General features: G+C 58.5%; 1 protein-coding gene across 1 annotated transcript in view; it reads right to left on the minus strand.

The window, feature by feature from the left end:
- Window positions 1-260: 260 nt before the first annotated feature.
- The window catches only part of NOL4L (nucleolar protein 4 like), a 59,242-nt gene continuing 46,402 nt past the window's right edge, over window positions 261-13,100 (minus strand). Inside the window, exons 6-11 of the mRNA XM_059480714.1 lie at window positions 5,650-5,921; window positions 5,073-5,258; window positions 4,790-4,981; window positions 4,580-4,702; window positions 4,118-4,319; window positions 261-1,332 (exon numbers count right to left, since the gene is read on the minus strand). Coding sequence (XP_059336697.1) covers window positions 1,133-1,332; window positions 4,118-4,319; window positions 4,580-4,702; window positions 4,790-4,981; window positions 5,073-5,258; window positions 5,650-5,921 — 1,175 coding nt within the window. The 3' untranslated portion in view covers window positions 261-1,132. The remainder of the gene's footprint in view (window positions 1,333-4,117; window positions 4,320-4,579; window positions 4,703-4,789; window positions 4,982-5,072; window positions 5,259-5,649; window positions 5,922-13,100) is intronic.

Here is a 13,100-nt window from a genome sequence, read left to right on the forward strand (position 1 = left end):
AGCGGGCGGTCACCACTCCAGCTGAGCTCTGGGCTGAGCCCTGGGGCTGCCCAGCCTCACACCCGCGGCACCGGGCGGTTCGGCCCCCGCGCTCCCCGGGGCTGGCTGCAGACGGAGCGGAGCACGGCCGGGCGCAGCAGGACCCAGCCGGAGGTTCCAGCCTCCTCGGCACGATCCCCATGTCTGCAGCACCCACTGACCCCCAGCACCGGCGCTGCCAGTCCTGGAAGAAGCCCACAATGGAGTGTGAGGTAGAGTACGGATGGTGACCGCAAGACAGTGTTTCTCAGGTATCTCCTTCCTTTCTTCCTTCCTTCTCTTATCTGCAGTGAGTTTAATGAGTGTGAGATGTCCTTCCAGCCGGAGGTCTGCTGAGCTTGCCGAGTCTCTGCGGGAGGTTCAGACCCCACTGCTGCTACGGGACCTCTTAGAACAAAGGCCTAAGCAGGACGCTTGCGCTGCTGTTCAGCTCCCACCTACGCTCACTGGAGGCTGAGCAGCCTCGATGTCAAGGGCTGGATGGCAAACTTGCTCCCTGTGGGACAAGGGTTCACCAGAGAAACAGGCAGAGCTGCCTGGAAATTAGTAGTGTAGTGATATGGAATGTGTTATTTCACAGGAATAAATTCCTTCTGATCAGACAGACAAAAAACTGGCAATCTGTACAAACTCAAAAGAATCCATTTTCAGAAAAATAAATTACTAAGGGGAGAGGAGGGTCCATTTCTCAATAAATATGTGATTCAGCTCACCTAAGACTTGGAAATTATCCAGGGATGGGAATCTAACATTTGGGTCCACAAAGGTTATTCTAAATACATCTGCAGCCCCAAACCTCCCCAGGCTCCCTTCTGCCCTTCAAAGTCCCACATCCTTCCAAGCTGCAGGGTTGGCTTCTGGTCGGCCGGAGGCACGGCTGTTGGTACGGTTCCAAAACGTGTCCTTGTGCCTGAAGTCCCAGGTGCTTGGAGTGTAAAAGAAAACAGGTCTTTAGGATCCCACCTTCTAAAACTACGTGTGCCCACCACGTGGCGGGAGGACGATGCTGGTCCTGAGCAGGACACCGCCGGGAGCCTCTCTCTAGCAGGTACAAATTGTCTCGTCGACCGAGGAGCGATGAGGACACGGGGAGTCAGTTCTGCTGTAAAATGAGGTTTTCCAGTTCGTCTGCAGAGCGGAGCAGGAACGCCGCCGACTCCCGGTAGCCGGCGATGAGCTGCCGCACGGCGCTGATCTCCGTGGGGCTGAGCTGCGCCGCCTGCATGCCCCGGCTGGTGCTGTTGGACGGGGCTGTGCTGGAGGCCCCACCTTTCATGCTGAGATCCGTCGGACCTGCCAAGGAAAAGGGAGAGGGAGGCTCAGGCACAGCAACACTCCCCATGCTCATCCTGCTGTGATTCCAGACCTCTGCAGCACTTGGAAGGTTCCCACAGTGCCTGGATAACGTGAGGAGCTCCTGATCCCTCTCAGACACCAGAGCAGCCACTCACTGCCTCTGCAACAGGAACACAGGTCCAGAGGAGCCCACAGAGATAATAAAAAGGTTGGAGCATCTCTGCTAGAGGGACAGGCTGAGGGAATTAGGGTTGTTCTGCCTCTACAGAGACCTCAGAGCTCCTTTCAGTACCTAAAGGGGCTCCAAGAGAGCTGGGGAGAGACTTTGGACCAGGGCATGGAATGACAGAACAAGGGGCAATGGTTTCACCCTCACAGAGGGAAGGCTTAGATGGGATACTGGGAAGAAATTATTCTCTGTGAGATTGGTGAGTTTCTGGCACAGGTTGCCCAGAGAAGCTGTGGCTGCCCCATCCCTGGAAATGTTCAAGGCCAGGTTGGACAGGGCTTGGAGCAATCTGCTCTAGTGGAAAGTGTCCCTGCCTGTGGCAGGGGGTTGGAGTGAAGTCAACTTCAAGGCTTCTTCCAAACCAAACAATTCTGCAATTCTATAAAGAGGCCTCAGAGCCAATATGACAAAAATCCCGTCCTGCAGCCTGGCTCACAGCTCTGTGAAGAGAGGGTCTGCTGGGAGGTAAGCCAGCTCATGTTGGCACCTGCACCATCAAAATCACCTTCCAGGTTCTGGTTTTCCCTCTGCATATGGGCAGTAATATCCCACATGGGTTGTGCTTCCCTGGTTTATCTTGATGAGTGACCCAGAAAGAAAGGCAGGAGAAAAAGTGGACTTAGCTTCATGTTGGACTAAGAGAAGCAAAACAAAGAGCAAGAAACACACAACCAATTGGAAATGAGGAAAGAAGTGCCAAGAGATGTACTAGAGATGTGATAGTAGTCAGAAAGAGGAGGCTGCTGAGGCTGCAGCCTGGAGGGAAGGAGACACTGAACTGATCCCTGGGCTGAAGTGCTGCAGGCTGATGGAGCAGTTGGTGATGCTGGAGAAAGACTTTGGGATGGCTGAGCCCCTGCTGGGTGGCCTGACAGCCATGGGACACCAGGGACACGGAGCAAGGACTGGGTGTTGCTGCTGTTTGCAAACCAGGATGGGAGAATTCAGCTGCCCTGAGTGCAGCTGGGTGGCACTGGTGATGGTGGCAGGGAGGGAAGCTCATTGCCCCAGGCAGAATGGAAAGCATTCAAGGAAAGCAATGCTGGAGCTGCGGGAGGAGCAGCACCAGCAGAAGTGTTCCATGCCAAGAGAGCCAGAGCTTCAAAGTGGGGGAGGAGGAGGAGAAGGAGGAGGAGGAGAAGGAGGAGGCTCTCATGCGAAAGCAATTTCACTGGGCAGAAAAGGCAGCAGTAAACTGAGCCTGAGCTTGTTTCCCAGCTCACCAAGGGGGAAGGAGCTGGGAGCAGGGATGCGGGCTTGAGCAAGAATTGCCTGAGGTGGGGGATGGAGGGTGAAGACACTTCTGGGCAGCAAAGCCCTGCGGGGCCTCTGCTCAGAGGGAGGAGAAGATGCAGCTCCTTGCAGAGCGCTCTTCCCTCTCAAGGACTGGGCAAGAGCTTGGGAAAAAGACAACTGCAAATCAGAGGTTTAAAAATCCTCTAGAAAGAAAGAAGGCGAGGTGCTGCTGGGTGCTGCACCCAGGGGCTGTGTGCTCCTCCTGGGGCTGCTCAGGGACCGTCCTGCACGTTCACTGTCTCACATGGAGGAGCCCAAGGAGGGTGCCTGGCAGTGGGGACCGGGTGGCTGTGCTGCTCTGGGGAGGAACCATTGCTGTGAGGATTAGGTCTCAGCAGCTGGAGGCCGGGACAGGATCTTTATTCAGGGTTAAGAAGCATTAGGAAGGGATGATAAGAGTTAATCCCAGACAGGCATCTCTCAGGCCTCCGGAAATCACATCCTTCCAAATCCTGGCTCCCGTCGGGGTGGGCTGGGGCTGGAGACCAGAGTGCACCAGGACAGGCAGTGGCAACCCAGGGATTGCAGGAGGACTGGGCAAGGACTGGCAAGGGATCCAGCCCCTCCTGCCAGCACTGCTGCAGGACAGAGCCAGAGGGAGCACTTGGCCTCATCCCACACCTCCTGCTCCAGGTGTGGGCGAGTCACCAGGTACCTCAGAGCCTTCCTGTGTACCCTGCTCCAGGATACTCTGCTCTGTTCACCTGTTCCTAATCTCAAGCTCTGCCTACTCTCCCCTTCCACCTTACTGCCCTGCAGCATCAGCCCTGTTTTCTCAGCTGCCACCAGGCAGTCCCAGCCCCTCAGAGCCCTCCTGAGCTGTGGCTGTGCCCCCCACCCTGTCCCCATCCCCGAGAGCAGAACTGCTCATACCAGCAGGAGATCAGGGCAGCGATATGCGCCCGCCCCTGTTAATAATTAACAGAGAATCTGGTATGAATTCTCCTTTTTTTTTTTTTTAAGTGACACTCCTTCCCTCCACCAGTGCAACCCAAACCGTCCTTCCAAGTGCAGTTCAACAATTAACCACCTGCTGATGATGTGAGCAGAGCCACCAGACAGAAGGGACAAGAGGAGATTTTGGAGCAGCTCTGTGCAGCGGTGGGAGAGGTGCTGCCAGGACTGGGAGCTCTGTGGGAGCAGCTCCTGCTTCTCCTCCAGTAACCAGCTCAACCCCACAGTGGGGATGCCAGGAGCCCCCGGTGCACTGGGGTGATTCCAGGGTGGGCTCCCCGTGCCCCTGGCACAGCCACTCACCATTACTGTGGTTGCCCGTCTGGAGGGATGCGGGGGGCTGCAGGCTGCCCCCCAGGGACCCGTAGCCACGGTAGCTGTAGTTCAGGCTTCCATTGATGTAGACTGGGTCTTGGGAGTAAGATGAAGCTGGCAGTGAGTAGGAGGAGTGGGTGATGGCTGTGGAGTCTCTGGAGTGCTGCTTGTCTAGGGCGATCGGTTCGTCCTGCACAGGGGAAACACAGACCTGCTCCAGCGAGGAGCCTGGCTGTCCTCTGTGGCCAGCAGGATGGACAGTGCAGGGATGCCTGGTGTCCTGCAGCTGCAGTGTGCCCAATCCAAACCAGCATTCCCATCCCCACTGGCCTCAGGACACACCACAGGGCTCTGCTCTGCAGCCCCTCAGACTTTCAGAAAGACTTCTGACCCCACCATGGGACACTGCCAGCTCTGTTTCCCGCCCACCCCCAGCTGCCAGCACTGTACCTGCGAGGTCTGGTAGATCTCCAGCCGCATCCTCTTGGCTGCTTTCCGCGTTTCGCTCTCACAGGCGGCGGCCAGGATGTTCTCTGCCATGGCTGAGGTCAGGTGGGGCGGCGTGGGCCTGGTCTGCAGGGACACAAGCAGAGGGGCTGCTCAGGGATGTGCTGCTCTGGGCACTGGGACTGAGGGCAGGGCACTGGGGTGGCCACTCACCATCTCCATCCCGTTCTTCTTCATGCGGCGGCAGGACTTGAGGTAGGTGCGGATGCGCTTGCGCGCCCGCTCCTGGAACTCGGGGAACTGCCGGCTGCAGGACTCGATGATGGCCTGGATCTTTTCCTTGGGCTGCTTGGAGATGGGAACCATCCTGTCCAGGTTCTCATCCACAAAAAGGCGCACGAACATCTGCAAATAGAGAAGAGACGAATGGTGGGAATGGTAGGAACCCTGAGACGGAAGGCAGGTGGGCTCACCCTCCCTGTGGAGCTCTCCTTACATTGAAGGCCTTTAGCCTCTCTGGGTCCATCCCCTCTGAGTCATTGATCTTATCATTGTCTTCATGGTCATCATGGTCATCGTCATCTTCATCAGCTGTGGGGGCCCTGCCGACAGTCAGGTCCTCGGGGCAGCCGCTCACCTCTGTCTTGATGGAGTCATAGCTGCCAGAGCTGTACGGCGGGGACTGAGAGGAGACAGGGGTTACCACCAGCAGCTCTCACCCCATGCACCTGCCCTTTCTCCTTGTCTCACTATGTCTGACCCCTCCCCTGCAACCCAGGGAGATGAACCCATGGCCAGGTGTGTCACCTCTGCCTGCTTTGGGTAGGGGGGAGCATGGTGGCCTCAGCCAGCCTGTGATAACTTGGTGGCCCCATGACAGCTCTGGCTGGTGGGGCCATGGCTCTGCCTGATCCTGTGGCAAACATTGCCTGATCCAGCATGAATGGGCTCTTTGTCACATGGTGGCTGTGACACAGCTGGTCGGGGTGAGGTGAGCCCACTGCAGTGCCCAGCCCTGGGGCAGATGGGCTGTGGGGCTGTCCCTGGCTCTCCCAGAGCATCCCAGGCCGTACCTCTGCTGTGGTCTTCACCCCGTACTTGACCCTGCTGCGCAACCCGTCGGCACTGCAGCTGTCAGACTGGTAGGAGGGGGTGATGTGGGCAGGGGTGAGCTTGTCACAGAGGTTGATGGGCTGGTCCTCAGCAGAGGCAGTGAAGTCCATGGGGGCTGCGGTGCCATTGCCGTTCATTTCGGGGAAGGCGCTGTCGCCCTGCGTGCTGCTGGAGGTGGAGGGGTTCAGGGTGGAGGAGCCATTCCCGCTGCAGCTCTCTGACGAGGAGTCATCTGCAAGGAACAATGTGTGTCACCCCCTTGGCACCCTACGTCCTGGGCTCACTTGGTGGCTGAGTTGCCACTGGGAGTTAGGCTGGCACTGCTGCACTTTGGGCCCTGGGATGCAGCAGGTGCTGGTGTCCATTCCTGCAAGGTCATTGTCATTCCCTCATCTCTCAAAGCACACCAGGTATTGCCGTGCCCCATGCCCGAGCCACCCATCCCTCTGCAGGTGACAGTCCCAACGCCTCCGCCCTCGTCCATGGTGCCTAGGCTTGAATAAGAACTTTGGAATTTGGTCCTTTTCAGTTTCTGTTTGCATTGCAGGGAGGAGAAAGGGGCACTGCCTCTCCCTGCCAGGTCCCCTGCCATCCTCCTGGCCCAGTTTGGGGCTGGGTGCAATGGGAAGTGACAAGTTCCAGCACTGGTGGTTAAGGAACATGCAGCTCTGCAGAGTGCTGGGCCATGGGGATGACACACAAGGACAGGCTCACTTGGGTGGGAAAACCCTGAATCCATGCTGCCTGGAAGCAGCATTAGGAGCTCTGCTCACAGCTGGCACCACCCAGCAAGGCTCCTCCTTGGCATGCTGCTGCAGGGAGGGGACAGGGGCTGCATGATGTCCTTCCTGTCTCACTCAAAGCCTAAGTGACCTACACCCTACACTCCTGTTCCCAGTTTCCACATGCCCTAAAGCCATCCCCACAGCACATGCAAGGCCTTTTCCCCACCACACAAACAGGTCAGGGCCCTGGCAATGGCAGTGCCACACACACCCAGTGCACAGATCTTGCCTGCATTCATTCACACCCCAGGCCCTGACACCATGCCCCTGCCTGTGCCTGCTCCCACCGTGGCGTCTCCCCAAGAACAGCCCAGCAGTGGCAGAGAGCCCAGCACTGCCTGCACCCACCCTGCCTGCACCTGGCCAGGGAGCCCAGCCCTGGGGCCAGGCACGACATTTCAAACTGCTCAGCCTGTTCCCTTCCCTCCCCCTCGCCGCACTAAATCCTTTATTTCATTAGGTGCCTCTGCGAGAGGGAAAGGGCGAAGCACGTGGGAGCCGCTTCCTGCGCCAGCGTGCGCCGGGCGGTGAACAAAGAAGCTGTCGGCAGCGAGGAGCAGATGGCCGTCCCCAGTCCCCACGCCCGGCCCGGCCACCCTGGGACAATGGGCCAGGGCTCTGGGGCGGCCGCAGCCCCGGCCGATGGCTGCTGGCACATGGGCACCAGGTCCAAAGGTGTGCGGGAGCAGGGCGGCGGGATGGTGCCCAGCTGCTGCCATCCACCCTCCTCCTCCTCCTCCCCCGGCCAGCACCTGCGGGAAACTTTCCTGCCAGGCTGGGCGAGTGCTGAGGTGACCCTGCGGTGGCCCGGGACTTTGTATCCCTTAAAATAAACACACTTGAGGACACTGGGGCATCCCAGCCGACTGTGGGGCCAGCCAGGGCTGCCGCCGCGTGTCCCCAGTCACCCCGGCAGCGCTCCCTGCCCGGCCTCGCGCCTGTGCCAAGGCGGCTCCTGGCCCCATGAGCCCCTAAATTAAAAGGGGCCTACTGGAGCTCCCCGCTCAGCAGAGCTCCCTCCCCCTCCTTTCCCTTGTGCTGATCCACTTATTCGTCTGAGCGATGACCAGAGCTGACCTAATCCAGGGGTGGTGTTTGTGTGCTGAGTGCTCCGGGCTGGTGGCAGGCGTCACCCGCCCCACCACGGGGCTGGGTCCTGGCAAAAGCCCTGGGTGCCAGCTCTCTGTGCCAGGGAGTGCGGGGCTCCAGAGGGGCTCAGCAGGAAGCACTTATCCAGGCCCACCCTCCAAGCCTGCTCTCCAAAACCAGCTTGATTCTCCTGTCAAAGTGTATGCAATGGTGGGGCTGCATCCCAGACCACGTCCACAGGTTGCTGCAGCATCTGGAGGGGCAGGATGTTGGGGGCACTGCCACCTCTGCCCCCCACACCCCTCTTGGCCCAGGGCACTGGTCTGGTGCTGAGCCCCCCAAGGTTTTGGTGTCCCTTGGCACGGGTGCAGGAGCAGTGCTGGCTTGGCTGTGGCCCCAGCAGGAGCGGGCAGGTGGCTGGGGGCACAGAGGCCTCCCTGCCCAGGATGGCGGCTGTCCCTCCCCCAGCACTGCTCTCTGCGCCAGGGGAGATGGGGCTCCCAGAGGGAGGCTCCAGTCTCATCCAGCGATGCCTCTCGGAAGGATTAAGGAGAATTATTCCCAAGCACGGAGGCACGAGCTGTAGGCCAGGCCCCGCCATCGGCCCGGGCACAGCCACAGCAACAGCGCTGGGCCAATCGGCGCCATGGCCAGGATGATGGTGGGGACCTCCTCCCTCAGCTCCCCTGGCATGGCTGCCTGCACCAACAGGACTGGGGGCCCACCATGGCACAAAATCCCTGCCAGGCAAGGGCACCAAGAGAGGCGTTTGCCTCTCTGGTCACCTGGGAGAACAATGTGCAGGTGCCCTGAGCATCCCCAAACCTGTCCTGGGCATCCCCAACCTCCTGTGGGCACCCCTGCAGGGATGAAAGCATCCTCAGCATGCTATGAGCAACTCCAGACATCCCCAGTCTGCCTTAACTACTCCCCACTCCCCCTGGGCATCCCACTCTGCCCTTGCCCATCCACCTCCAGCCTCCTCACAGCCCCCAAGTCTGGCCCCCCATTCCTGCAGGCAGGGACAGTCCTGCAGTGGCTGCTGACACCAGACAGGATCCTGGGGGTGACACCTGGACCGCCCTGATTCCTACACGTCTCAGGTTTTCTTTTGTGTCACACAAAACACACACAGCAGCAGCTGCATGTCAGGTTTCCACCCGATGCTGCTGCATTTACGAACCCTGGGTTTGCTACAGGCAAAAGACATTGCAAACAAAGAGGAAGACGTCTCTAGGAACCTGCCAGGTGGGATAAGGAAATGAAATGGGAATCTTGTATCAGTAGCCAGCACCTACTAAAAGAACAATTTAGTTTATATGAGGATGGATGTATGTAAATAAAGAGGTTTTTTAACCCACGAGCTACAGATATTTTCTTATTTCTGTATTTTTACATGTTATGCTCTAACAGAAGTTCCATACACAAAGTGGTGGGTTAATCTCACTATTGTGAGCAGAGAAATGGCCACAAATTCAAACTGGTGATTGCTTGGGTCCAAGTGAGAATGGCCTCAACCAGCTTAAAAATGCAGATGAGCTCAGGAGGGAACTGCAGTCTCCTTGTTGGGGTGGATGGGCCAGGGATGGGGATGAGGATGGGGATGGGGATGAAGCTGCTCCCTGGGCAGCTTCACTGTGTTATCTCCAGCCCACAGCCATTCCTGAGAGGAGCTGGGGAGCAAGACCTGTGGGAGAGGGAGCAGGAGCATTCCCACCCTGGGTGCTGGGACCATTTAGGCTCCTGCCTTGCTTTGGCAGCTGTGTCAGGACTCTGAGCAGTGGTGGGGCTGTGTTGACCACACTCCATTTCAGCAAAACCCACCAAGCTCCTGAGCTTGAAGAGGTTTTCCTCATCTCCCAGCAGTGCCCAAAGCACATGTCAGGAGCCGCGCTCCAGCAGCAGCAGGCGAGCAAGGCCAGGCTGTGCAGCCATGAATATATTCATTATCAACCAGCACGAGCCTGGTGAGCTCCCTGCTCACGGCTGGAGCTTGGCTGCACGAGGAGCCCCTCTAATGAGGATAATTGGGAGCCCCCCTGCTCCACCCCCGTGCCCTAATTGAAGCAGATGGAACTGCAAAAACAATGTCACTTCTAACCGGTTTGATCTTTCGGTTGGAAAACGGGACTATTTCGTTCTCCTGCTTAATCCCCTCGAGCTGGGGCTCCTTGGGCTGCACGGAGGTGGAGCAGCCCCTGGCACTGTGCAGGAGAGGTGAGGCTGGAGAGCCCAACAGAGGCAGCTGGCCCTGAGGTCCATGGAGTGCTGCCCTCTTTGGCCCCTCTGCAGAGAGCACGACAAGACACGTGGTGAGGCTGGTGAGGTGGCTGTGGGGGAGCAGCCTGGTGCCTCTGCTGCAGCCCCGGCATCTCCCCGGCATCAGCCCAGGAGAGCAAGAAGCAAAATGGCTTCTTGGGCCGCGGTGCTGGGGGAGGAGGGGATCAGTCACTTATTAAATGAATTAATCAGGGCTCAGCGTTTTCATTTTGAAGAGGCTGCTGGATTATCCTTGATTTCTGTGGCGCTGGATTTGAGGAGATCAGGAGGGGAAGGGGCGATTTCCAACACCTGCTCCCCGGGAGATTTTATGGCGGGGAAGTGGTTGGGTTTAACGTCTCTGCCGGCGCAGGCCACCGCACCACTCTCCAGAGCAGAGTTAAAGATGAATGGGGCAAATTGTTCCTCCTCCTGTCACATCTCCAGAGCGGAGACAAAACCTCTTTTGACTCAGGAAACAATGAGCTTATGTAAGAGCCAGCGGCCCACGGAAACCTCGCCGCAGCCCCGCACCATGCACTGGGCCGGGGTCCACCCGGCTCTGCCCACATCCCGCTGCCATGGGACCCCTGGCCGGCCTTGGAGCGGCCCTCCCTTGGCTGCTGCCCACCTGCCTGGGCGGTTGTGGGTGTCACAGCCATGCCAGGTCCCACCAGTGACCCTTGTGGAAAGCCACCACACCTCATGGGCCGTCATGGATCCACCAGCCATTGCCCTGCCTGCTATGGTTCCACGGGTGATGGCAGTGGTTCTGCCACACCTGAGTCTTCCTGTGGCTCGTGGGTGGGTCTGTCCCATTTCCAGCCTGCCGTGGCACCGGAAAAGGATGGAGCTGCACACCCAGCCTGGGAGTGGCCGTCAGGAGGGCACAGAGCATCCCACTGCCGCCCGCCTGGAACAACAGCCAGGAAGATGAAAAGTGCCATAAATTATTCACTCACAAAAGAGACAAGAAGGGAGAAGAAGGGGAGGAGGAAAGCCTGTGAGGAAGGGATACTTAATACAAATTAGAGACCGAGTGGGAATGGGGGCCCTGTGGGGGGGCCAGTGCTGGGTGTTAGAGCCACACTCATTAGGGACAAGGGAGCACCACTGCAGGGATCCTGCACCCAGGACTGGGTGGTGAGTGGCAGGAGAGGCCCTGGCCCCGCACTGCTCACACAGTCAGAGCACGAAGCCCATTTTCTCCAGGTCCTGCCCAGTGTTTGCCTCCAAGATGCATAAGAAAGAAAAAAAGCAACGTGGCTGCGGGCCGCAGTGCACTGGGGCTGGCCAGGTTCCAGTTAAGACGCTCTATTTCCTGTCTTCCTTTGCTAAGGCAAACCTCGTTATGTACCAGACAAAGTGTCCACCCTCCACGCTCCCTCCCTGGGTCCCTGCCTCGACCAGAGCCCTTGACGAGCCAGACATCTGGCAGGGCTGGACACAATGCCTGTCTGCAGGGAGAGCTGGGCCGGACAAGGCAGCGCTGTGCAGCCGCCTCCCTGTCCCCTGCCATGAAAGGTGCCCCCCGGTGCCGTCTCCCCCCGGCTCCACTGCCCGGCCCGAGGGAGCAGCTCCCTCCGGCACCGGGACCTCACCGCGCCAGCCCCGTGCTGGACGTTTTCCCAAGCACCAAAGCTCATCAGCTCCCGCCGCACAGAGCAGCCTTGTCACAAACGCTCTCTGTCCCTCGGTTTTCCCTTCTCCTCCCAAACACTGCTCCTTCCCTCCCACTGCTGCTCCTCCAGCCACCTTGCAGCTCAAGGAATGCTTGAGCAAGGAGCTGGCCCTTGCTCACACTGAGGAAGGAGGTGGCACAGACCAAGCCTCTCCTTGTGGCACCGCTGCTGGCAGCCACCCGGATCCTGCTGCAGGGAGGGGACATGCCGTGGCCCCATGCTGCCTGGGCACTGCCTCTCCCCACGCCAAACAAACGAGTTTGGTGGGTTTGGGCTGGATTCGTGCCAAGCTGGTGCCTCCAACACAGACCTACCACTAGAAGAGAGACCCTGCTGTGCTCCCCCAATCATTTAGGGACTGTCCTTTAGCACTGTGGGGCTCACTCTGCTGTTTCCACTCACCCCTCTGGTTGGGGGTACTCAGTTTGGGAAGGAAGGGAGGAGCACAGGTGGTGCTGGCTGTCCATAGCCTGGTGATCCTCTCTGCTCCAGATTAAGGAACAGACCCCCAAAACCCTGCTCCATGCACCAGCAGGACTGACTGGGCAGTGCCTGCAGCAGCCATGAGAGAGCTGGAGCTGAGCTCAGTGTGCCAGGCTGGGAAAGCCACCACAGCCTCACAGCATCCCTGCTGCACTTCCCAGCCTGGCAGCAGGCAAGGACAACTTTCAAAGGACACCAAAAGGAGGGTGTTTATCACAGGCCAGGGCCTTAGCTCAGGGGGAGCTGATGCAGCCCTGGAAGAGGTGACGGGAATGGAGTCACCAGCCCAGACCGCTCAGGCGAGGCAGGTACACCTTTGTTGACTCCTGCTGTGGAGCCAGCACGGCATGGGGACACCCTGGAGAAAGAGGAAATGTATCCCTAATGAAAATGAGATAAGGCTGTGTCCAGCTGTAGTAAGGCCCAGCTGCTGGTGCTAGTCTTGTTCAGAGCTAAGGCTTTAGAGGGCCAAAATTCAACACTGGCACAAGAAGCCCTGGAAAGAGTAAGGATTTTGCAACTTGGGCTAAGCAAGTGTCTTGGGGCCCACAGGCCATCTCCTGCACTAGCCAGCCATCAGACACCTGCCCATGGTCTGCTGGGCTCCCCTGTGGCTTACAAAGGGTGTTTGTATTCACCTGGAGCAGGGCTAGGCTGGCTGGGAGCTGTGTGACACCCAGTGCTGCAGCAGTGACCCTGTGAGGGCACAGTGAGGTGGGCACCACTGCCCCACAGTTGGGTGCCAGCTGTCAGAAGTGCAGCTGTGGAGTTGGACATCACTTGGGGATGGAGCCTGGCTTTTGATCAACACTTGGCAACAGGCTGCTCCTCCTCAGAAAGCTCTACTAGATTGGTGGTTCTGGTGATGTGCAGCACATCGTGGGCATCTCATCAAGTGCCAGCAGTGTCACCCAGAGCTGTGGGACATGTGCCATACCAGCAGAGAGACTGCTGTGCTGGCACGTCTCTGCCATCCCTGACATCCCAGGGCAAGGTGTCCTGGGGAATGACAAGCCTTGCCAGCCCCTGGGACAGAATCTGGAAATAATGCTTGCCCACATGTCCTTGAGGTCCCTCCTTGCAGCACTCCTGAGGAATGTCCCCAACACTCAG

The sequence above is a fragment of the Ammospiza nelsoni genome, chromosome 12 (genome assembly GCF_027579445.1).
Source record: "Ammospiza nelsoni isolate bAmmNel1 chromosome 12, bAmmNel1.pri, whole genome shotgun sequence".
NCBI lineage: Eukaryota > Metazoa > Chordata > Aves > Passeriformes > Passerellidae > Ammospiza > Ammospiza nelsoni.